The 24,208-nt window shown below is 44.9% G+C and overlaps 2 protein-coding genes and 1 long non-coding RNA gene across 4 annotated transcripts; 1 reads left to right on the top strand and 2 right to left on the bottom strand.

Moving 5' to 3' along the window:
• Nucleotides 1-1,292: 1,292 nt before the first annotated feature.
• LOC103509872 (dihydroorotate dehydrogenase (quinone), mitochondrial) lies at nucleotides 1,293-2,390 on the bottom strand. Its single transcript, XM_026823055.1, has 2 exons — nucleotides 2,387-2,390; nucleotides 1,293-2,342 (listed from the first exon to the last, which is right to left on the bottom strand). Exons 1-2 carry the CDS (start codon nucleotides 2,388-2,390, stop codon nucleotides 1,588-1,590), a joined length of 759 nt encoding a protein of 252 aa, XP_026678856.1. The 3' UTR covers nucleotides 1,293-1,587.
• A 2,488-nt stretch (nucleotides 2,391-4,878) lies between these two features.
• Nucleotides 4,879-10,189, top strand: LOC108252718. Of its 2 annotated transcripts, XM_026824364.1 has the most exons (4): nucleotides 4,879-4,942; nucleotides 5,148-6,015; nucleotides 6,507-6,872; nucleotides 6,929-10,189. In XM_026824364.1, the coding sequence occupies exons 2-3, from the start codon at nucleotides 5,248-5,250 to the stop codon at nucleotides 6,582-6,584; spliced, it is 846 nt and encodes a 281-aa protein (XP_026680165.1). In that variant the 5' UTR covers nucleotides 4,879-4,942; nucleotides 5,148-5,247; the 3' UTR covers nucleotides 6,585-6,872; nucleotides 6,929-10,189. The 2 variants fall into 2 exon arrangements, with proteins under 2 accessions (XP_026680165.1, XP_026680199.1); XM_026824398.1 differs by lacking the exon at nucleotides 4,879-4,942 and having other exon boundaries at nucleotides 5,887-6,872; nucleotides 6,929-8,232; nucleotides 9,316-10,189.
• Nucleotides 4,943-5,395, bottom strand: LOC113467926. Its single transcript, XR_003391841.1, has 2 exons — nucleotides 5,291-5,395; nucleotides 4,943-5,082 (listed from the first exon to the last, which is right to left on the bottom strand). It is a non-coding gene; the product is annotated as an uncharacterized LOC113467926 (long non-coding RNA).
• Nucleotides 10,190-24,208: the final 14,019 nt, after the last annotated feature.

The following is a 24,208-nucleotide window of genomic DNA, read 5'->3' as shown; positions in this document are numbered from 1 at the left end:
GAACGTGAAAAAGGATGGTACAGTAAGCGATTCATTTTTTCCCCCCTTTTAAAGCGCTTTAACTCTACGGATAGTAGGTCGTTCGCGCGATTCTTTTTTTTAGGGGTTTATTTTAAGTGGCAGGGTTCTCACTTACGTGAGCTCTTCCACCCAACCACTGATTTTTCCTATTTGAAATTATTAGAGCCCTCTAATAATTTCATTTTAAAGCAATTTAAAGAAGGTGAGCACCGCACCTCAGCTGGCAGTGAGTTCCATAACAGCTGGCAGTGAGTTCCATTCTTCATTTACTCTCTTCACAAACGGTTCAATCGATCAAAGTAACACTAAGTTTTACGAAGGGATTTCAAAATTTTAACCGTACCATTTCCATTTAGTTTGTCCATGTGCTCCGCAAGACACATAACTCCACAAGTAATCTTCAGGTGAATTTTTAGCCCCATGGGGACTTCATTTGGAAAAATCCTACAATGCTGCAGTGAGCACCAAAGTTGTGATATAGTAACACAAAGAAAAGACATTTATTTATTTATTTATTTTATTGTTTATTTATTTAAATTTAAATCCAAAAACAAATTTTCCAACTACTAAAGCTGTCCCGAACTCAAAGACCTGACTTTTAAAGGCAAAAAGTGGGCTTTTGTGTACGGAGTTCAGCTGAAAGAATAAGGGCTACGCTTATTCATCTGATAAAAGGTTGTTGTTGTTGTTGTTGTTGTTGTAAATGTCGAAATTTTTTACCATTAGGCCATTTTTCCCCTAGCATCCCAGTATTTCTATACAATGTCTTTGCTGGCTTCCAAAGCGGGGCAGGAGTAAAGATGAGAGTAGTTCATAGGGAAGTTTAAGAAACAGAGAGGACAATTAGGAGAATCTTTCAGACTGAGCAATCTAAAGTGTGGTACAGCTGCTTTTCATGGATGGTACGTTTGGTATAATGTAAATGCAGTTTGTGTTATTATATCACAACTTTGGTCTTCCAACCCAAAACAGAAGATTTGAAAGGACACCAGGGTACTCACGTGTAGGACTGGTGACTTTTGATGATATTTTCAATTGTATTTTTCTCATAATCTGAACTGGTCACAAGTTGCCCTTTCTGTGCTCGTAAGCGATTGACAAAACGGGGGGCAATAATCCAACTCATGGTACTCTTTTGGGATTAGTTTTCTGAGAACAAAGGAATGAGAGAAAGGATTACAAAAGGAAATTTCGGAGCTAAACTCTTGCATTACTTCAACACACATTTTCTATGTTGACTTTAACTGGAGAAGAAAATAAAAAGATCAATATTAAAATTCATTGTATATCTACAGATGTATTTTACAAATGCTTTGTTACAGTCATATGTTAGTACATGTAGGTAGGGGGTTGGGTAGTTCTTGGATCCTTTTAAGATAAGATGTGTCAAAATATTGAGAATTTTCCCTTAACTTATAATTAACATAATTGTTAATATTAAATTAAATCCTACAAATATAAGTATATGGTTGTACTTAGATATTACATGCATTTGAGCAGTGTTTGATTATATGGAATATTTTGTGATTAGGTGTAATTCAACACAATTTGTCTCTTGTGCTCTCATTAAGATTTGTGTGCAGCTCCTACAGCTTGAGATACTGAATTGTAACCTTCTTTCTGTAACAACTCCTCCAGTTCACTTTTGATACGAGTCACAAGGGGTGGACCATGGTACACAAAACTTGTGTAAATTTGTACAAGACTTGCACCAGCTTTAATCTTTTCAAAAGCATCTTTTCCTGAAAACACACCACCTACTCCAATGATAGGTAACTTTCCCTTTGTCAGTTTGTACATTTCTGATATAAGTTCTGTAGATTTATTTCTCAGGGGTTCCCCACTTAGTCCCCCTGTTTCTTCCTTGTATCTGGCATCTAGATACTCGTATCTATCAACAGTGGTGTTTGAGACAATCAACCCATCCACTTTACACTTGGAGTCTAAAACAACATCTGCAATATCTTTCTTCTCATCTAGAGAGAGATCGGGAGCAATTTTAACCAGAATGGGAGGTAATGGTTTCACAGCAAGCTGATTTCTTGTTTCCACAACAGTTTTCAATAAATGCTTGAGCTGGTCTTTAGCTTGGAGTTTTCTTAGGTTAGCTGTATTAGGGCTGGACACATTGACAACAAAATAGTGTGCCACATCTCCGAACTTCAGAATTCCTTTCACGGAGTCTAAAACAACATCTGCAATATCTTTCTTCTCATCTAGAGAGAGATCGGGAGCAATTTTAACCAGAATGGGAGGTAATGGTTTCAGAGCAAGCTGATTTCTTGTTTCCACAACAGTTTTCAATAAATGCTTGAGCTGATCTTTAGCTTGGAGTTTCCTTAGGTTAGCTGTATTAGGGCTGGACACATTGACAACAAAATAGTGTGCCACATCTCCAAACTTCAGAATTCCTTTCACATACAGAGGTTAACACCACTCAGATGAGTCTACCAAGGAGCCAGCCTACACAGGCTAACACCACTCAGATGAGTCTACCAAGGAGCCAGAACTGCAAAACCCATGCTCTCATCCGTGCAAACGATGACAGCATATTATGGGTTGGAGTACACCCCCACTCCCCAGATCTGAAAACTCTGGACAGAATCCTGCTGCAGGTAGATCTGAAAACGATGACAGCATATTATGGGTTGGAGTACACCCCCACTCCCCAGATCTGAAAACTCTGGACAGAATCCTGCTGCAGGTAGATCTTCCGTCCGATCGGCGGGACACAATTTTTCTGCGTATCAGAAAGCGATGTTCAATTAGGGGAAGAGGGGGCAGGTTGGGACGGGAAAGTTTGGAGCCAAATATCTCAAAAAGCAAAAAGTATAAGTTCTTTTTGTATGCTGTCTTTTGAAACGTTAAGACTGTTTATCTTAGATTCTATATATGCCTGCTATTTTCACCTCAGACAAACCGGTTTTGAGAAAAATCACTTTAAATTTTGTAGTCACTGTCCCAATGTGTCTACCAAGGAGTTCAAATGCTAATAATAAAAAAAAAAGGGGATTTGTTGGAAAAAAAAAGATGGCGACAAAATGATACAAGTTTTTTTCTCTTCCAACAGAGGTGAAAAATTTTTCACTCAAATCCAAAAATATCCAAAAGAAAAGGAGGGGAAGTGAATAATAAAATACAAAAAATGGACGAAATGGAAAAATTTTCACTTTTTTCCAACATTGCCACAAAATAAATTTTTTTTTTTTTTAGAGGGAACTGTAACTGCTATGGTCTTATCGTCCCGAAATCAAGAGAGAAGGAATCAGGATAGGAGAAAGCCAGCCGTTCCGAGAACGAACATTATCCCATCAGGATAAAATCCGCCCCGGGCGGGAATCGAAAATCCTTTGCTCAAAAATTTCAAATTTAAAATTTTTTACCGTTATCACCACGTGACGTGTCAGGTATATTTTACACTGACTCCATGATTTTTTTTTTTGTAAAAGAATATCCTCAAGTATCAAGCTATCAAGTGAACATGCCACTTCCTACCTCTGTCAAGTAGGTTATTCCAAGCCATTAATCACCTAATTGAAAATTATTTATATCTGCATAGTAAAAACGATAGAAAAAAACAAGACCAAGATTTTGTTTAACAAAATATTTTATTTTAATTTTCCAGATAAAGTACCTAACCATTTCAATGTTTTATTACTAAAGTTAGGCAACGTTGAGTGACTCGGGCTCGTTTGCTGTTGGCTTTTCTGGCCCAGTCTGTCCCTCCTGATGTCTTCCTCTGCCCTACTCCATGATTTTTTTTTTGTAAAAGAATATCCTCAAGTATCAAGCTATCAAGTGAACATGCCACTTCCTACCTCTGTCAAGAGTGTCAAGTAGGTTATTCCAAGCCATTAATCACCTAATTGAAAATTATTTTATATCTGCATAGTAAAAACGATAGAAAAAAACAAGACCAAGATTTTGTTTAACAAAATATTTTTTTATTTTAATTTTCCAGATAGAGTACCTAACCATTTCAATGTTTTATTACTAAAGTAAGGCAACGTTGAGTGACTATCCGGGCTCGTTTGCTGTTGGCTTTTCCGGCCCAGTGATCTGTCCCTCCTGATGTCTTCCTCTGCCCCTATATCCAATTATCTACTATATTCCCTCGGATAAATACTCCATTTTTTTCCAACGTTCTCCTGCTAGTTCACTTGGTACTCCTCCACATCTGGGGTATGTTCAAATTTTTACCCTGAACTTTTAAACTAAATGATTTTTATGAAATAACTAGCCGAAACCCGTCGCTTCACTCCGGATTTCTGCTAGTAAATCCTTAACCTTAAGGCATGCCCGTGGGCGGTGCCCAGTGCAACTTTTTCCGATTTTTCCCTTTACTTACTCATCAAGACCTACCATCCTGCCAAATTTCAAGTTTCTAGGACATCGGGAAGTGCCTCATAATTTTGATGAGTGAGTCAGTATGAAAAGTAACCTTTCAACTCGCTCTAGCTTCCACATTATTTGATGTGGACCAACGAAACTTGCCATGCATTGTTACTATGTGGGACTCTATTAGTGTGAAAAGTTTCAAAGTGATGAGTGAGTGAGTGAGTGAGTCGTAAAATTAGCGATTTTCAAACCGTTTTTTCTACCCCTTCCGGTTAGGCTAGAACTTCGGAATTTCGCAGGTATAATAAGGAAGTATAGGTTAACATATGGTCCAAATTTCGTGAGATTACATTGAAAATTGACGGAGTTATGATAGGGGTCCTGTGGGCGGAGCCAAGTGCAACTTTTGCCGAATTTCAGATTTTTCCCTTTACTTACTCATCAAGACCTACCATCCTGCCAAATTTCAAGTTTCTAGGACATCGGGAACTGCCTCATAATTTTGATGAGTGAGTCAGTCGTAAAATAAGCGATTTTCAAACCGTTTTTTCTACCCCTTCCGGTAAAGCTAGAACTTCGGAATTTCGCAGGTATAATAAGGAAGTATAGGTTAACATATGGTCCAAATTTCGTGAGATTACATTGAAAATTGGCGGAGTTATGTAATATACATAACACTAATGGGAGCTTACAGACAAATGACGAGCCGTGGCGGCAAATTACCTGCTAGATACCACGAGCTGTTAGATAAAACACAAGTGATCTTGAGAAAGCTAGAACTTCGGAATTTCGCAGGTATAATAAGGAAGTATAGGTTAACATATGGTCTAAATTTCGTGAGATTACATTGAAAATTGGCGGAGTTATGATGTAATATACATAACACTAATGGGAGCTTACAGACAAATGACGAGCCGTGGCGGCAAATTACCTGCCAGATACCACGAGCTGTTAGATAAAACACAAGTGATCTTGAAGCAGAACATGCCAACGGATCACATGGCACCCAAAAACAATTTTGACTACACTTTCCAAGTCCTAGTTAGACCTAGGTCCGACTGGGAAGGACAAGGAAGTCAAAAGATACTAAATGCGGGCATCAAGTACTTTACGGACGGATCTCGTATGAACGAGGGCACCGGAGCAGGCCTGTGTGGGCCAGGCTTCTGTAGGCAATCAGCCGGCCTAGTAACGCTCACCACAGTGTACCAAGCCGAACTTTTTGCCATACTTATGGGAGCCAGGCACGCACTGGACCTTGGCTGGAGAGGAAGACAAATTACGTTTTTCTCGGACAGCCAAGCTGCTCTGAACACCCTCAAATCCCCCAAGGTTAGTTCCAAACTAGCCTGGGAATGCATCGAAAACCTAAGTGAACTGGCAATCCAGAACAAAGTAAATTTGGAATGGATCCCAGGACATAGGGGCTTCGATGGAAACGAAAGTGCAGACCTCCTAGCAAGAGAGGCTGCAGAAGAAAAATTCATCGGTCCTGAACCTGTGTTGGGACTACCCAAATGTGTGATTAGAACCGACATCAAAAGGTGGGTACAAGATGAAGCAAATAAAACCTGGATCAACGCCAGCGGTATGAGGCATTCCAAGCTAACTTTGGAAGGATACTCAAAAAAAAAACTAACCCAGGAGATACTGGCCCTGAACCGGAATCGCCTAATCGCCTGTGAGTTTACTCACAGGACACGGACCATTTAGGAAACATCTCAAAAGACTGGGTCTTCTCAGAGAGGAACCAGTCGAATGTAGACTATGTGGTCTGGAAGAAGAAACAGCAACTCACATCCTATTTGAATGTGAGGCACTGGAAGGAAAAAGGTTCAGACTCTTTAGAACCATCGAGTCTGAAAACTTTTTACACCTAGGCACAAAGGTCCAGAATCTAACCCTTCTCATCAAGGGGACTGACTTCTGGCCGGAGTAAACTAGGAAATTGAAACCCCATATCTGCCATAACCGGACTTATCACAAGGACCAGTTTAGGTAGACAGGGGAAAAAATACTGGTCACAATAGATCTAAAAAGGTCGCAGTGATAAAATTGCATACCCTCTCCCAAGAGAGGAACACCAGACTGATAATAATAAAAATATGTAATAAACACAGTTATGTAATATTCGTGTAATATACACACTGGCGTGCTCAGGCCGGAACTTGGCCTGGCGCACTGCCGTGCGCCTAGATTTCGGGTTTCATCGATTCAAAAATTAAGGGGGGGGACTTTATGAATGTACTGTATTGATATGCAGTAAACGATATACTCTATCGACATTGTCCTATATTTCAGTCATGCAGAGAATTGTGGGAGGTCCCAGAAACTCCACCCTATGGCGGCATGGGGACCATCTGTTCCGTAAGAAAAGAGATGATAAGAGCAATATATATTTGGAATGTTATCTCACCCATGCTCTCATCCGTGAAAACGATGACAGCATATTATGGGTTGGAGTACACCCCCACTCCCCAGATCTGAAAACTCTGGACAGAATCCTGCTGCAGGTAGATTACACCCCCACTCCCCAGATCTGAAAACTCTGGACAGAATCCTGCTGCAGGTAGATCTGAAGAGTGCTGCCGTCCGATCGGAGGGACACAATTTTTCTGCGTATCAGAAAGCGATGTTCTATTAGGGGAAGAGGGGGCAGGTTGGGACGGGAAAGTTTGGAGCCAAATATCTCAAAAAGCAAAAAGTATAAGTTCTTTTTGTATGCTGTCTTTTGAAACGTTAAGACTGTTTATCTTAGATTCTATATATGCCTGCTATTTTCACCTCAGACAAACCGGTTTTGAGAAAAATCACTTTAAATTTTGTAGTCACTGTCCCAATGTGTCTACCAAGGAGCCAGCCTACAGAGGGTAACACCACTCAGAGGAGCCAGCCTACAGAGGTTAACACCACTCAGATGAGTCTACCAAGGAGCCAGCCTACACAGGCTAACACCACTCAGATGAGTCTACCAAGGAGCCAGCCTACACAGGCTAACACCACTCAGATGAGTCTACCAAGGAGCCAGCCTACACAGGCTAACACCACTCAGATGAGTCTACCAAGGAGCCAGCCTACACAGGCTAACACCACTCAGATGAGTCTACCAAGGAGCCAGCCTACACAGGCTAACACCACTCAGATGAGTCTACCAAGGAGCCAGCCTACACAGGCTAACACCACTCAGATGAGTCTACCAAGGAGCCAGCCTACACAGGCTAACACCACTCAGATGAGTCTACCAAGGAGCCAGCCTACACAGGCTAACACCACTCAGATGAGTCTACCAAGGAGCCAGCCTACAGAGGGTAACACTCAGATTACTCAGATACCAAGCAGCCAGCCACGCACCAGTTCAGGTGAGATCAGACCAGGGTCTGAAATTCAGACAAATGACACGAATACAATCCAAAGCAGCCAGCCATGCACGATGTCACGTGAGATGAGACCAGGGTCTGAGATAAATACAACCCAAAGCACCAAAGCAGCCAATCTTTCCCAAAAAGATCCCTCCCATTTTTGTCTCTAAATGTAATTTGGCCATCAACGAACTAATCCAATCGCTCAAAAGAATTGACCTGGATTTTTGTGATAAAGATTCCCGCGATTTCCTGCGTATCGAGTTCAGCTCGACTGATACTTATCGTACTGCATGTTCTTTGCTAGATAACAAAAATCTACAGTACCACTCATACCGACTCCTTTAAGATAAAACCATTGATGTTGTTATTAAACACCTTCCAGTGGCCTTCACAGACCAGGAGATTGCTGATGAGTTACAAATCATTGGGTTTAAAGACTTCAAGCTGATGCGTGTCTGGGATAGGGAAAAGAAACCTATTCCTGTGGTATCTGTCTATCTTGACAAGAAACATGATAGAAATAAGGAAACTCTATCGACATTGTCCTATATTTCAGTCATGCAGAGAATTGTGGGAGGTCCCAGAAACTCCACCCTATGGCGGCATGGGGACCATCTGTTCCGTAAGAAAAGAGACGATAAGAGCAATATATATTTGGAATGTTATCTCACCCATGCTCTCATCCGTGCAAACGATGACAGCATATTATGGGTTGGAGTACACCCCCACTCCCCAGATCTGAAAACTCTGGACAGAATCCTGCTGCAGGTAGATCTGAAGAGTGCTGCCGTCCGATCGGAGGGACATAATTTTTCTGCGTATCAGAAAGCGACGGGAAAGTTTGGAGCCAAATATCTCAAAAAGTATAAGTTCTTTTTGTATGCTGTCTTTTGAAACGTTAAGACTGTTTATCTTAGATTCTATATATGCCTGCTATTTTCACCTCAGACAAACCGGTTTTGAGAAAAATCACTTTAAATTTTGTAGTCACTGTCCCAATGTGTCTACCAAGGAGCCAGCCTACAGAGGGTAACACTCAGATTACTCAGATACCAAGCAGCCAGCCACGCACCAGTTCAGGTGAGATCAGACCAGGGTCTGAAATTCAGACAAATGACACGAATACAATCCAAAGCAGCCAGCCATGCACGATGTCACGTGAGATGAGACCAGGGTCTGAGATAAATACAACCCAAAGCACCAAAGCAGCCAATCTTTCCCAAAAAGATCCCTCCCATTTTTGTCTCTAAATGTAATTTGGCCATCAACGAACTAATCCAATCGCTCAAAAGAATTGACCTGGATTTTTGTGATAAAGATTCCCGCGATTTCCTGCGTATCGAGTTCAGCTCGACTGATACTTATCGTACTGCATGTTCTTTGCTAGATAACAAAAATCTACAGTACCACTCATACCGCCTCCTTTAAGATAAAACCATTGATGTTGTTATTAAACACCTTCCAGTGGCTTTCACAGACCAGGAGATTGCTGATGAGTTACAAATCATTGGGTTTAAAGACTTCAAGCTGATGCGTGTCTGGGATAGGGAAAAGAAACCTATTCCTGTGGTATCTGTCTATCTTGACAAGAAACATGATAGAAATAGACAAGAAACATGATAGAAATAAGGAAATCTTTGACCTGTCCAGATTCATGAACTGTATTGTCAGTGTTGAACCCAAGAAGAAAAGCCATCACATTCCTCAATGTACAAAGTGTCAAAGGTATAATCACACTAAAAATTACTGTAAATTATCACCACGTTGTCTCTTCTGTTCCCTTTCTCATCCTTCTTCTGAGTGTGAGAAAAAGAAAGAGGATACGGTCAAAGTATGTGCAAATTGTGGTGAGAACCACACAGCCAATTTCAAAGGCTATGCCTATTACTCTGAACTGAAGAAAAAGAGGTTCAAGAAGATTCCTCCCACAATGTCACGTGAGATCAGACCCAAGAAGAACAAAAAATACATGGAACATCCTCGGATGAAGAGTTTACGATCTCGGCATTTTTTATTCCAGATGCCATCGCAAGAACATGTTAAAAAGAAAAGACAACAGCTTCAACTGAAGTTCCAAAAATTATACTGGCTACTTGGAAGATATTCACCTCTCCCTATTGAAAACAAACTATTAGTTTACAAGCAGGTCCTGAAACCAGTCTGGACCTACGGTATTCAGTTATGGGGCTGTACCTGTGAGACAACCATTTACATCATACAGCGATTCCAGAACAAAGTACTCTATGCTCCTTGGTATATACGTAACGACAACCTCCACCGTGATTTGTGTGTCGAAACAGTTAAAGAAGTTATACAAAAAGCCGCCTTAGCTCACCAAAAAAGGCTACAGGAACATGAAAACATCGAGGTCGTCCATCTTCTTGATGTTGACTCCCTACTCAGAATATAATCGCTCCGAATTTTCCCTAATATGTAGTCGAAAGTGGATGGTGTCATTCTCATATACTCAAAAAATCTTTTCTCATCATTCTTTAAGTCTGAATACAAAATATGATGGAATTCCTCAAAGCTCAAACTTGCCTCTTTTTCGGTTTATTGGATGGATCCCAATCTTTGGATGCTTTTGCATAAGTACATTTCTTACTTTCCCTAATATGTAGTCGAAAGTGGATGGTGTCATTCTCATATACTCAAAAAATCTTTTCTCATCATTCTTTAAGTCTGAATACAAATGATGGAATTCCTCAAACTTGCCTCTTTTTCGGTTTATTGGATGGATCCCAATCTTTGGAGGCTTTTGCATAAGTACATTTCTTACATATGTATATATTGTATATATGTAGAATCAAGTAACAGGAAAATATCCCCTATTAAAGAGTCACTGCTAGTATCCATTTTACTGGTTGTCTCAAAGCACCCCTCCTAAGTCTGACCTAATCAGTGCGCTGTCCTCAAAGGAATCCATGTTTAAGAAGACGTCAGACAACCTTCTTCAATACGTCTGCGGAAAGCGAGCGGAAGCGATCGCAAGTCGTCGAAAGCTGTTGGAACCAGCCAAGCCTGGAGTTTTGAACTGTGTGTGCGTGTGTGATAATCTCTCTGTGATAAATCGTTCTTTTCTAGTCTTGTGTTTTTCCCCTATTAAAGAGTCACTGCTAGTATCCATTTTACTGGTTGTCTCAAAGCACCCCTCCTAAGTCTGACCTAATCAGTGCGCTGTCCTCGAAGGAATCCATGTTTAAGAAGACGTCAGACAACCTTCTTTAATATGTCTGCGGAAAGCGAGCGGCAGCGATCGCAAGTCGTCGAAAGCTGTTGGAACCAGCCATCCGGGTCCCCCCTCGTATCCTGAAGGACATTCCGCCTTCTGAGGAGTATTTGTTCGACCCAAAGTCGTTAGCCGAGGCCATGCGTGCTCAATCCTCTTCTGTAGCGCTTGCCCTCCCCTCGCCTTCGTCTTCAAAGACCCCAGACGACAAAGAAATATAATCCCCGTGCGCATACCCTTCCTTCTTCCTCGAGTAGTGCAAGAAAGAGACCCCTGAACGTTAAAGAGTCTCATCCTAGCAAGAAGAAGAGGCTGCCCAGCCTTTTTGTCCGCGAAATGTCGGACAAAAGGTACCGGTAAATTCTTCTGGTTTTTCTCCCCCTCCCCCTTCTTCTTCATTGGCTCAATATACACGTCACCATATAACATCAACCATGCTCAACCGACTTCCACCTTCTCCAACTCCTACCACTCAAATCCCCTCCCCCTTCCCTCATCCCTCCCCTCACAACCTTCCTCTCCCTCCCTCTCATATAAACAGTACTATAATAGTCCTTTTCAGGATTTCTAAAATAGCCTTTCTCAAGGCTCCCCACTTCAAACTCGACACCGCGACGGACAACCTCTACCGCCCAGTCCCGACCCTTGAACGACTTGACGCTGCCAGACATCACAGACTCCGACATCCAGATTCTACGCTTCCTCCTGAATCGTGTCACGGTAGCGTTACCCGTTCTACCCTGGCTGCTGCCCGGTCGAGACATACCGCGAGCTTTGGCGAGTATATAAATGGCGAGTCTTTCCAATTTTTAGCCCCAGATTTATATTTTTCATATTTTCATATATTATAGTTTTAACCCTATACCTACCCTCTTTCTGTGATCTCCCCTAGTCTTCTGTGTTCAGTGTACCTCGTAGTTTAGTGTTTAATGTTTCCTGTAGCCCTGATGATGGAGGAAGTGCCTCCGAAACATGTCGGCTTTTAACAAATAAATTAATATAATTCTTTGAAGTTCTGCAAAATATATCTGCCTTTTTGGTTCTCCTTATCAAGAGTATATAAAGAGTAGATAGGTTACTTAAAGAACTCCAGTTGATTGCTGAAAAAAGTCCTTCTCAGGACTCTTCCCCCTCGGTGCTTGTCACATTTGGGAAGTGCAGCTCAACCCCAAAACTACTAAAGAGTAGATAGGACATAGCTGGTAAAGCTGAAAAAAGTTCTTCTCAGAACTCTTCCCCCTCGGTGCTTGTCACATTCGGGAAGTGCGGCCCCAGCGCCTAAATCTAAAAACATCACCTAGGCTACCTAAAGATTAAGATGGTAAACAAAAACACACAACGAAAGAGCAGACGCTCTCCCGTCGACAATAACACAAATAGGAACACAAGGTCAACTTCGAAAGCCAGTGAAGCTGACTCTCGTAACAAAGAACCAAACAATGGCAGTAGATACAGCCCACTCTCAAACCTCTCTGAGGAACGGCACAGTCCCGCGAGACAACAAAAAATAACTCCGATCATAGTTAGAAAAAATGGAGATTAACCTAGTAAACATCAACAAGATGCTAACTGAGCTTTGCAAAAGCAAGTTCACCCTGAAACATCTAGGAGATAGCGTTAGCATTAGAACAACTAACATCACGGACTATGAGCTAATTAAGAAAAAGCTCAAGGAAATCAACAAAATGTACCACACCTTCACCCCTACGGATCGAAGGGATCCCTTCCATCCCCCGAAACGGAGGCGCACGGTCGTAGTAGTCAAAAACTTGACTCAGTGGGCTGGAGCAGGATCAGGTACATGGAGGCGCAGAAAGAAATTCAAGCTGGTGGTATTTTCGCCCGCCTTCAGCCAAACCCGGAGCTGGATGTTCCTCACAATTCGCTTGCAGATCTCCTGGCTTGTAACGATGGAGCGTTTGGAATTCTCTGCCACGGGCTGATTCTTCAACGGCTTGCTCTGGCGGATACGATTAACATGGTTGTCTCTAAGCACCCCTCCGTTAAGTCTGACCTAATCAGTGCGCTGTCCTCAAAGGAATCCATGTTTAAGAAGACGTCAGACAACCTTCTTCAATATGTCTGCGGAAAGCGAGCGGAAGCGATCGCAAGTCGTAGAAAGCTGTTGGAACCAGCCATCCGGGTCCCCCCTCGTATCCTGAAGGACATTCCGCCTTCCGAGGAGTATTTGTTCGACCCAAAGTCGTTAGCCGAGGCCATGCGTGCTCAATCCTCTTCTGTAGCGCTTGCCCCCCCTCGCCTTCGTCTTCAAAGACCCCAGACGACAAAGAAATATAATCCCCGTGCGCATACCCTTCCTTCTTCCTCGAGTAGCGCAAGAAAGAGACCCCTGAACGTTAAAGAGTCTCATCCTAGCAAGAAGAAGAGGCTTTCTGACGCTCCAAGATCAAAAGGACACCTGAAAGGGAACGGAAAGGACTACGGTAGGCGGCGCCTTTGACTGCCCGCGTCAGACGGTGGGAGGTCAGTTAAGTGGGTTCGTCACTGCCTGGAAGGCCCTCGGGGCCCCCGAGGGGATTTTGAACGTGTTGACCGGATACACTATCCCATTTTGCGCTCGGCCTCCATTGGTCCCTTTCAGTGCTCCAGTGTCAGCAATGTACGCAGCGAAAGTTTCTGCTCAGATGGACCTTCAGATTCAAGAAATGGTGGATCAGCAATTCCTTGTCCTAAACCCGTTCGATTCCGGGTTCCTATCAACTATCTTCCTCGTTCCAAAATCAGATGGTTTCCTAAGGCCGATAGTGAACTTAAAGCGGTTAAACACCTTCCTGACGCCCAGAAAGTTCCATCTTCTAAACCATTTTCGAATCCCCGACTTTTTACAACGAAACGACTTCCTGATGAAAATAGATCTGTCTCAGGTGTATTTTCACGTTCCGGTGAAGACCCCCCACCAACGCTTTTTGTCCGTTTCTTATCGAAGTCAGCTTTACTGCATGAGCTGCCTCCCCTTCGGCCTGGCCTCCGCTCCACATATCTTCGCCAAACTCACAAATTGGGTAGCAGAGTATTTGCGAAACCTGGCCTCCGCTCCACTTATCTTCGCCAAACTCACAAATTGGGTAGCAGAGTATTTGCGAAAGAAAGGAATCCGAGTGGTTGTCTATCTAGACGATTTTTTATCGGCGAACCAGGACCCATCTCTTCTTCTGCTTCAGTCAAGATTTGTCCTAGAGACCCTGGCTCAACTCGGATGGACCGTCAATTTCGAGAAGTCAGTTCTGAATCCCGTTCATACGCTCCAATACCTGGGTATAGAATGGAACAAACCCATCCCTAGACTTAAAATTTCTTCCCATCGCAAAGCAGAATACTATTGCCAGTCATCTCCTAGAGTTAGTTCGAGCGGAGCGATGATTATGGAAGAAAGCAGAGGTAATTATGGGGTTGAGAAAGACAATCAATCTACTGGAGATTCCATTAACTCATCATTTGAACTTAACATGAAAGAAATGTATACTAATGAGACATCTGGTTCTCCTAGGAAGAAAAGAGTCAAGATAAGTGTCCCTGCAGGTAGGAGTGTCTCAAATTTAGAGAAGAATGTGGAAGAAATGGACATAGAAGAAACTGATTGATGATATTTTTTTCCATGATTGGGATGACTCAGTTGAAGAAACAAACATAGGAACAAAGTGCAAAAAGACTACCTATTTCTAATCAACACATCCCTAGACTTAAAATTCCTTCCCATCGCAAAGCAGAATACTATTGCCAGTCATCTCCTAGAGTTAGTTCGAGCGGAGCGATGATTATGGAAGAAAGCAGAGGTAATTATGGGGTTGAGAAAGACAATCAATCTACTGGAGATTCCATTAACTCATCATTTGAACTTAACATGAAAGAAATGTATACTAATGAGACATGTGGTTCTCTTAGGAAGAAAAGAGTCAAGATAAGTGTCCCTGCAGGTAGGAGTGTCTCAAATTTAGAGAAGAATGTGGAAGAAATGGACATAGAAGAAACTGATTGATGATATTTTTTTCCATGATTGGGATGACTCAGTTGAAGAAACAAACATAGGAACAAATTGCAAAAAGACTACCTATTTCTAATCCATAATCTCGAGGTGACCCCGCCGTAGCGCGGTCCCAAGCCGGCTTTGGATGAGGGTGAATACTATCATTTTGGAATGGGATCTCATTTAACAAAAATGCTTGAAAAAGTGTACCGTCTAGGTCCCAACCTTTGTCCTGTTTATTTAATTATAATTAGAGATGAGCAACCGATTTATTCAACACCAGGGCCGGAAGCTTTCCCCACCCAACTAGGCGTCTTGCCTGTGACCTTGCCAGAAAGGCCCCCAGTTCGTAGCTGGCGGTATGAACGCCAAGAAGCCACAGACCCCAGAGGCTCCCCCGGATGCAAAGCGGATACGCTTTCTTGAGGAGAAAGCAGAGAAGATGGAGCGCTATATGACACAAATACTGAGCGCATTGTCAAGAAAGCCTGCTTCCGTTTCCACCAAGCAGTCAGAGGTGACTTCTCTGCCCACGGCCAGTTGTCTACTGTCCCCGCAGACAGCTCCTTCCCAGCCTGCCCCGGCAGCTGTCTCCCCCCCAGTCCGTCCCAGCAGCTGTTCCCTTCCCGGCCTGCTCCAGCAGTTCTCTTGCCCCCTCTATTGGTGGGAGCTACATCTGGCCCGGCTTCTGCTCCCCCTGCTGGTCCCTCTCAGCCGTTGGCTGCCGCATACCCTTACATGATCCCTCCTCAGGGCCCGTTGGGTCATTACCCATACATTGATCCTGGATATTATGGATTCTACCATGGTGGATACCAGGGTCCAGCTCATAGATCTCACATGGGGATTCCTCCCAGGGACTCTCCGGCGGTTCCCTCTGAAGATGATGAAGAAAAATCCAACTCTGAGGACGAGGCTTGCATTTCCCCTCCACTCTTCTCATTTGCTCCCTCTACTAGGGAACGGGAGCCTTCCCTTCCTGACCCTCACCCGGAACTTGCTTCTCAGGGAATTTCTTGCCAAAAGCTTGGTAGTCTTGCTTGGAATAGGGTTAGGTATTCGGAGTCTCAGAAGGCTCTTCAGGCGGGGGGTGTATTCAAACCCCTCTCTGTTCCGGGGGAAATTCCTCTTCCCAACAGTACGGCATTTGAAAACCTTTCCAGGCCGGACTCTGTCCCATGGCCTCCTTCTTCAAAGGAATGCGCTGTCTGGTGCTATGAACGCTTTAGGCGAGAAATTCCCCGAAGTGAGGGAGGAGTTGGGGTCAATTTTCAGTGACGATGGCGAATTGAAGCAGGTGTCCGATAACCTGCTTCAGTATGTTTGTGGTAAGAGAGCCGAGTACTTTGAGGCTCGGCGTAGGCTTATAGAGCCTAAGGACCCCCAATTGGCCAAATTAGTGAGGGCTATTCCTCCTTCCCCTTCCTGTCTCTGAGGAGGCTCAGTTTGATTTTGTTAAGGCCCACCCTTTCACTCATCTTTGGAACAATTTTATCGTAGTCTTGGTTGAGATCAAAAGGTTCATCCAGTGTTTGACTTTTCAAATAAGGTGGGTACAGGTATTTGAGATTTGAGCAGTCATTATGATACAAAGAGTCAAGATAAGTGTCCCTGCAGGTAGGAGTGTCTCAAATTTAGAGAAGAATGTGGAAGAAATGGACATAGAAGAAACTGATTGATATTTTTTCCATGATTGGGATGACTCAGTTGAAGAAACAAACATAGGAACAAATTGCAAAAAGACTACCTATTTCTAATCCGATAAACATAGCACAGGAAATATCCAAATCTTCTCCTCCCCCTCCCCCTTCGACTACATCTCCCCATACGCCACCTTCTTCTTCTTCTCCTTCTTCTTCTTCTTCTTCCCTCCTTCACTCAGATGAGTCTACCAAGGAACCAGCCTACAGAGGGTAACACCACTCAGAGGAGCCAGCCTACAGAGGTTAACACCGCTCAGATGATAAGCCGGCTTTGGATGAGGGTGAATACTATCATTTTGGAATGGGATCTCATTTAACAAAAATGCTTGAAAAAGTGTACCGTCTAGGTCGCAACCTTTGTCCTTTTTATTTAATTATAATTAGAGATGAGCAACCGATTTATTCAACACCAGGGCCAGAAGCTTTCCCCACCCAACTAGGCATCTTTCCTGTGAGCTTGCCAGAAAGGCCCCCCCCGAGGTGGACTGCCAGCTATACGAACTCGGATTGTTCCGACAGCGTCTAAAGGCCCTGGGGGTACCAGTGCCGGGCACAAGCTGAAAAAGACGAACATAGGTGCGTGGGGTGCATGGAGCACCCATGTTCCAGGAGGAACATGCCGTGTGGCTGCACCTCATTTTGTGAGTGTTGTCTCGTGGAGTTCCTTAGAGAGGCACTGAGGGACGGCACTACTATGGTGGTTATGCCCAAAACCTGCCCTCAATGTAGGAAAGTAATATGTTCCTTTGAAAAACTATGAAAGGGTGAGGTCTTACCGGCAGCGGTAAGGGTTGTTCCGGCAGCGCCTAGAGACCCTGGGGTACCAATTGCGGACACAAGCTGAAGAAGACGAACAGAGGTGCGTAAGGTGCCTGGAGCACCCATGTTCCAGGAGGAACATACCGTGAGGCTGCACCTCATTTTGTGAGTGTTGTCTTGTGGAGTTCTTCAGAGAGGCACTGAGGGACGGCACTACTTCAAACCATTTGTGGACGATAATAACATCATAAAAAATCAATTATTTGAACAAACTATGGGGAGGGGGAGAAACGAGCGTCCTCATTTGATTCACTTGAATAGAGCAGGGCTTCAAATTGTCAAACACATGATTTTCCTCGAACTCCAACAACAAATTAAAAATTTGTATGAACGCCAGGACCTCAGCCCAACGGAGGTGGACTGCCAGCTATACGAACTAGGGTTGTTCCGGCAGCGCCTAGAAACCCTGGGTTACTAATGCCGGACACAAGCTGAAGAAGACGAACAGAGGTGCGTGGGGTGCCTGGAGCACCCATGTTCCAGGAGGAACACACCGTGTGGCTGCACCTCATTTTGTGAGTGTTGTCTTGTGGAGATCCTCACTCCTCAGAGAGGCACTGAGGGACGGCACTACTATGGTTGTTATGCCCAAAACCTGCCCTCAATGTAGGGGAGTAATATGTACCTTCGAAAAACTCTGAAAGGGTTGGCAGGATTAGGTGCATGTTTATACCAAGAAGGAGAAAACGGGAAACAGATTATATCTAATATCTTGACTACCCTAAATGATACCGAGAAACGATATCATTCCAATGAAATCGAGTGCCTGGCCATTGACTGGGCCATCAAAAAGTTTCGTATCTACTTGGAGGGTAAAAAATTTACGCTACGAACCGACAATAAGGCCTTAACATTGCTGAACAACTTCAAAGATAACAATGTGAAATTGTTGCGATGGTCATTGATCCTTGCGGAGTTCAATTTCAATATTGAGCACGTACCGGGTAAAGCCAATGAATTGCCGGATGCATTGTCAAGAAACCCTGAAGTGGGAGACACCGAGGATGGGATGAAAGAGCAAATGTTTGTGCCTGTTTGCACTGACAAAGACATCCCTAGCCTAAACCTCCAACTTATCTCAATAGATCATGGTACGTTGTTTGATAGAATATTACCATAACCATGAATTAGGAAGAAACAAAATACCCCCATTACATCCAAGACAGGATACAAAGATAATATTACCATAACCATGAATTAGGAAGAAACAAAATACCCCCATTACATCCAAGACAGGATACAAAGATATTTCAAACATGGCAACAGGCAACCAGCAACAAGCAATCCGCCGCAGGTCGCTGTTGCCTGTTGCTAGGTTAGGTTGCCCCAGTGTAAAGGTACCTTTACATTCCCAGTAGGAAAAAACAAAATGCATATCTGATAACTATGACAGATATTTGCTCAAAATGGATTGAGGCAAAAGCGGTCAGTGCTCTCTTCATTTCCAAAGTGTGAACATCTTGCTCTGTATTTTTTTCGTTGTGTGTTTCTGTTTTATTGAATAATTTATCTAAGTTTATCCATTGTAATCGTGCTGTGCGATTTTCCCTAGTTTTCCAAGTAAGTGGTGTTTCCTGTACGGACTCTGGGCCGCGTCCCAGTTCGGTTCTTTCTTTGTGCTAACTCCTGTTTTCGTGTCCTCTGCTTGTAGGCTCTGCGGCCGCGTCCCAGTCCTCCTGCATGAAGGTTCACTTTTGGCCTACGGGCCTCCCCTCGCTCTCTCTCTCTTGTAGGCACTGCGGCCCCGTCCCGGTCCTCTTGCTGAGAAGCTCTTCCTACCTTTAGGCTCTGCGGCCTGTCCCAGTCCTTTTGGCTTAGCCTCCTTGGTCTTCCTCTGGTGCTCTGTTTGTGGGCTCTACGGTCTTGCCCTGGTCCCACTTCTGAGCTTAATAATTTTCAGGTCTGTCCCTTGGTAAGCTCGGCGGTCCTTCCCCGACTTATCTGTTATGTTCATGCCTCTAACCTTTACCCTTTGCTGGTTTCTTTCAGAATGGCGTCCAACCCCAAGAGGGATAGTTCAGACCCCCAGCCTGAGGCAAAGCGCCTGTGCCATCTGGAAGAGAAAACGGACAAAATTGAACGGTGTCTGGCCCAGCTGGTGCAAGCCATTGCAGCCCGGAGAACCCCCACTGCGGATCAATCTCCAGCTGCCAGCTATCCTGGTACGGCTTCTGGGGTCTCGGGTCTAAGTCCTTCATCGGCAGCATTTGCTCCTGCCAACCCTGCTCAGGCTGATGCCCCTGTTCAGGCTGCTCACCAGCCCAGTGTCACAGCTCAGGCTGCCCCCCAGTCCAGTGTCACAGTTCAGGCTGCCCCCGGGTCTGGTGCCTCAGTTTTGGCTGCCCCCCAGCCTAGTTCTTCGGGCCAGCCCTGCATAACACCCCTGGCTCACGTTCAGGGTCAGGCCGTCCTGCTTCCTACACAGGCTCAAGCAGTCTCCCCCTGCTCAAGCAGTGACCTTCCTGGCCCAGCCAGCTCCTTCAGCTGGTCTCCCTCCCTCTGCGGCTCCCCATCTGTACCCGATGCCATTCTTCTGGGACCCTTCCTACTACGGGCACTACTTCCAGTCTGCAATGAGAGCATCCCGGGTCAGGTGGCTCAGCCTTCCCCGCTTTCTGAATCTCCGACCCCTATCCCCTTGTCCCCTGTCTCTTCAGATCAAGAGGACTTCTCAGAGGAAGAGGAGGAAGTTGATTGTGACATTTGTGACCCACCAGGTCTCTTCTCTTTTGCTCCATCAACAAAAAAAAGGGAGCCTTCAATCCCGGATCCGGATTCAGAACTGGCCAATCAAGGAGTGGTTTGCCAGAAGCTTGGCTCTCCTGCCTGGAATGGGATAAGATATACCGAATCCCACAGGGCCCTCCAGGCAGGTGGGGTTTTCCAGCCCTTGGCTATTCCCTCTGAGTTCCCTCACTCAATGTCCTCAACTGGAGAGAACCTGGTTCGGCATGAGCTATTTCTTGAGACTCTAACCCATGGGCTACTCCTCCAAAGAAGAGTCTTCTTGTCTACCATGAATACCTTGGTAGAAAGGTATCCAGATATTAGAGAGGAGTTGGGCTCTTTTCAGACGAGTCTGTGTTCAAGGGTGTTTCCGACCATCTTCTGCAATATGTATGCGGTAAGAGGGCAGAATGCCTGGAGTCCCGGCGTAGACTGGTAGAGCCTCGGGACCCTCACCTAGCTAGGCTGGTAAGGAGGATTCCCCTTCCCCTTCGGCCCTGTATGAGGAGGGACAATTCTCAGAGTTCGTCCGCAGTCACCCCTCGGCCTTTCGTAGGCCTAATCCCCGCCCCACCGCTCCCGTTAATTTCCAGCAGCCTGCTCCTACGGGCCAGAAGAGGAAAGAGAAGCAGCAGCCCTCAAAACCTAGAGTCACCAAGCCGGGTATCTCTCAAGGTTCAAACCCTGCCAAAACCTCGAAGATGTTCAAGGCCCGTAAGTCCTACCGCTGACTCAAGGATCGGTGCAGAGCTGGTAGGAGGCCGTCTCAGGCTATTTGTGGAGGCTTGGATCCGCCTGGGTGCTCCGTCCCCATTAGTGAGGATTTTGTCTGGCCACGCCATCCCCTTCTCTGCAAAGCCCCCTTTGGTCCCCCTCCGCTCACTCCAACACTTCGCTACCCCGGTTTCTTCAGCTATGTCCCTCCACATTCAGGAGATGCTAGAGACGGGTGTCCTCAAGAGACTGGATTCGACCACAGGATTCCTTTCCAAAATGTTCCTGGTGCCGAAGGGAAATGGCGGAACCAGGCCGATTCTGAACTTGAAGGGGCTCAACCAGTTCCTTTCCCCGAAGAAGTTTAGCCTGATCAACCACTTCAGGATCCTGTCCTTTCTCCAGAAAAGGGATTACATGGTCTCGATAGACCTGTCCCAGGGGTATTTCCATGTGCTTATAGAGCCATTGCACCAGACAGAGGTTTCTAGCTCTGAATTGCCGTCTCATGAGCAACCGATTTATTCAACACCAGGGCCGGAAGCTTTCCCCACCCAACTAGGCGTCTTGCCTGTGACCTTGCCAGAAAGGCCCCCAGTTCGTAGCTGGCGGTATGAACGCCAAGAAGCCACAGACCCCAGAGGCTCCCCCGGATGCAAAGCGGATACGCTTTCTTGAGGAGAAAGCAGAGAAGATGGAGCGCTATATGACACAAATACTGAGCGCATTGTCAAGAAAGCCTGCTTCCGTTTCCACCAAGCAGTCAGAGGTGACTTCTCTGCCCACGGCCAGTTGTCTACTGTCCCCGCAGACAGCTCCTTCCCAGCCTGCCCCGGCAGCTGTCTCCCCCCCAGTCCGTCCCAGCAGCTGTTCCCTTCCCGGCCTGCTCCAGCAGTTCTCTTGCCCCCTCTATTGGTGGGAGCTACATCTGGCCCGGCTTCTGCTCCCCCTGCTGGTCCCTCTCAGCCGTTGGCTGCCGCATACCCTTACATGATCCCTCCTCAGGGCCCGTTGGGTCATTACCCATACATTGATCCTGGATATTATGGATTCTACCATGGTGGATACCAGGGTCCAGCTCATAGATCTCACATGGGGATTCCTCCCAGGGACTCTCCGGCGGTTCCCTCTGAAGATGATGAAGAAAAATCCAACTCTGAGGACGAGGCTTGCATTTCCCCTCCACTCTTCTCATTTGCTCCCTCTACTAGGGAACGGGAGCCTTCCGTTCCTGACCCTGACCCGGAACTTGCTTCTCAGGGAATTTCTTGCCAAAAGCTTGGTAGTCTTGCTTGGAATAGGGTTAGGTATTCGGAGTCTCAGAAGGCTCTTCAGGCGGGGGGTGTATTCAAACCCCTCTCTGTTCCGGGGGAAATTCCTCTTCCCAACAGTACGGCATTTGAAAACCTTTCCAGGCCGGACTCTGTCCCATGGCCTCCTTCTTCAAAGGAATGCGCTGTCTGGTGCTATGAACGCTTTAGGCGAGAAATTCCCCGAAGTGAGGGAGGAGTTGGGGTCAATTTTCAGTGACGATGGCGAATTGAAGCAGGTGTCCGATAACCTGCTTCAGTATGTTTGTGGTAAGAGAGCCGAGTACTTTGAGGCTCGGCGTAGGCTTATAGAGCCTAAGGACCCCCAATTGGCCAAATTAGTGAGGGCTATTCCTCCTTCCCCTTCCTGTCTCTGAGGAGGCTCAGTTTGATTTTGTTAAGGCCCACCCTTTGGCCTTTCGCCCAACTCGCCCCACCCCCGACCCATGGCCCCATCAAGAGAATTCCGGGCTTCCCCCCTTCCTTCCAAAAAGAAAGGTAAAACCTCCAAGTCCCCTGCTAGGCCTGGCTTTGCCCCCTCCCATTCCAAATCTTATCGACGTTTCAAAGCTTCAAAGCCCCGGGAGTTCCCCCGCTGACTTGGGGCCTGGCCTAGAGCTGGTTGGTGGCCGCCATGTGTTTGCCTTGCTTCCAAGATAGACATCAATGAATCTAGAAGTTCTTATTTTGTCTAAAGATCTCTTTTGTGTTCTAGATCTTCTATTTTCATTCATTTCATTTTTGTACTGTTCCATAACATAGAAAATAAACAAATTTTCCAAATAAATGGCTGACAAACAGCCAAGAATTGTCATTTTTTTTATTCTTATTTTGTCTAAAGATCTCTTTTGTGTTCTAGATCTTCTATTTTCATTCATTTCATTTTTGTACTGTTCCATCACATAGAAAATGAACAAATTTTCCAAATAAATGGCTGACAGACAGCCAAGAATTGTCATTTTTTTATGACATAACCACGCCATACAGTCCACACAGTGAACACACTCTTTTTCCGATCCACACCCCAAAGGAAGAAAAGGACAACGCCGGCATCAAAGTAAGCGTGAAGAAACACACCAGGTGAGTGGTAATCCTCCCCCTCTTCACCTTGCTATCCCCTACAATAATAATAATAATACAACTCTTGGGCATACCTGTTTGTACCTTCTTGGCATGGTGGTGGATTGCAGGAGAAGATAGATGATGAAACACTATCTTGCGACAAAAAGATGAAATATTGTCAATTTTGACAAAACTTCGATTGTACCTTTGAAGAGGCACCACTGTGGGGTTAACAACTGTCAAATGTGTGGCGATAGCTCCTGTTTGGTGTGTTCAGTCTTATATGACAATTAAGAATCCCTTACAGCGCCACACGAACCGTTTTCTCCGTCAAGAGGTTTCCATAAAGTCAAAGACAACATGGCCCTCAAGACGGCTGACTCCAAGTTGAATGTCAATTACGATTGTTCAAAATTTCCAACCCGCCTATTTCCAACTTTGGAACATTGATGGGCAGTGTGCATAAAGTCAAAGACAACATGGCCCTCAAGACGGCTGACTCCAAGTTGAATGTCAATTACGATTGTTCAAAATTTCCAACCCGCCTATCCTTTGGAACATTGATGGGCAGTGTTTACCGTTCTTGTGTGAATGTGAAAATAAAGGCCATAATACTAATAATAATAATACCTGCAGTGTGTACCGTTCTTGTGTGAATGTGAAAATAAAGGCCATAATACTAATAATAATAATACCTGCCTCGGTGGTGTAGTGGTCAAGGCACTCGCCCCTGGTAAACAGAAGGGCGTGGGTTCAATCCCAGCCGAGGTATGGAATTTTATCCTCATATAATTTGAGACGCTGGAGTAAAGGGACTTATCAGTCCTATGCGAGCAGTATAAATAAGCACTATTATTATTATATAAGTAGCCTACTGCTGGAGTAAAGGGACTTTTCAGTCCTATGCGAGCAGTATAAATAAGCACTATCCACAATAA

Source organism: Diaphorina citri, unplaced genomic scaffold (genome assembly GCF_000475195.1).
Source record: "Diaphorina citri unplaced genomic scaffold, Diaci psyllid genome assembly version 1.1 scaffold2, whole genome shotgun sequence".
Classification (NCBI taxonomy): domain Eukaryota; kingdom Metazoa; phylum Arthropoda; class Insecta; order Hemiptera; family Psyllidae; genus Diaphorina; species Diaphorina citri.
Note: the sequence above shows the minus strand (reverse complement) of the source record. Positions and strands in the feature narration are given on the sequence as shown.

Excerpts from the sequence above, each read along its gene's own strand:
- LOC108252718 (XM_026824364.1), top strand. The coding sequence starts at position 5,248 with ATGGGAGCTTACAGACAAATGACGAGCCGTGGCGGCAAATTACCTGCC. Across the intron at positions 6,016-6,506 it reads TAACCCAGGAGATACTGGCC|CTGGCGTGCTCAGGCCGGAA; the intron begins CTGAACCGGAAT and ends GTAATATACACA.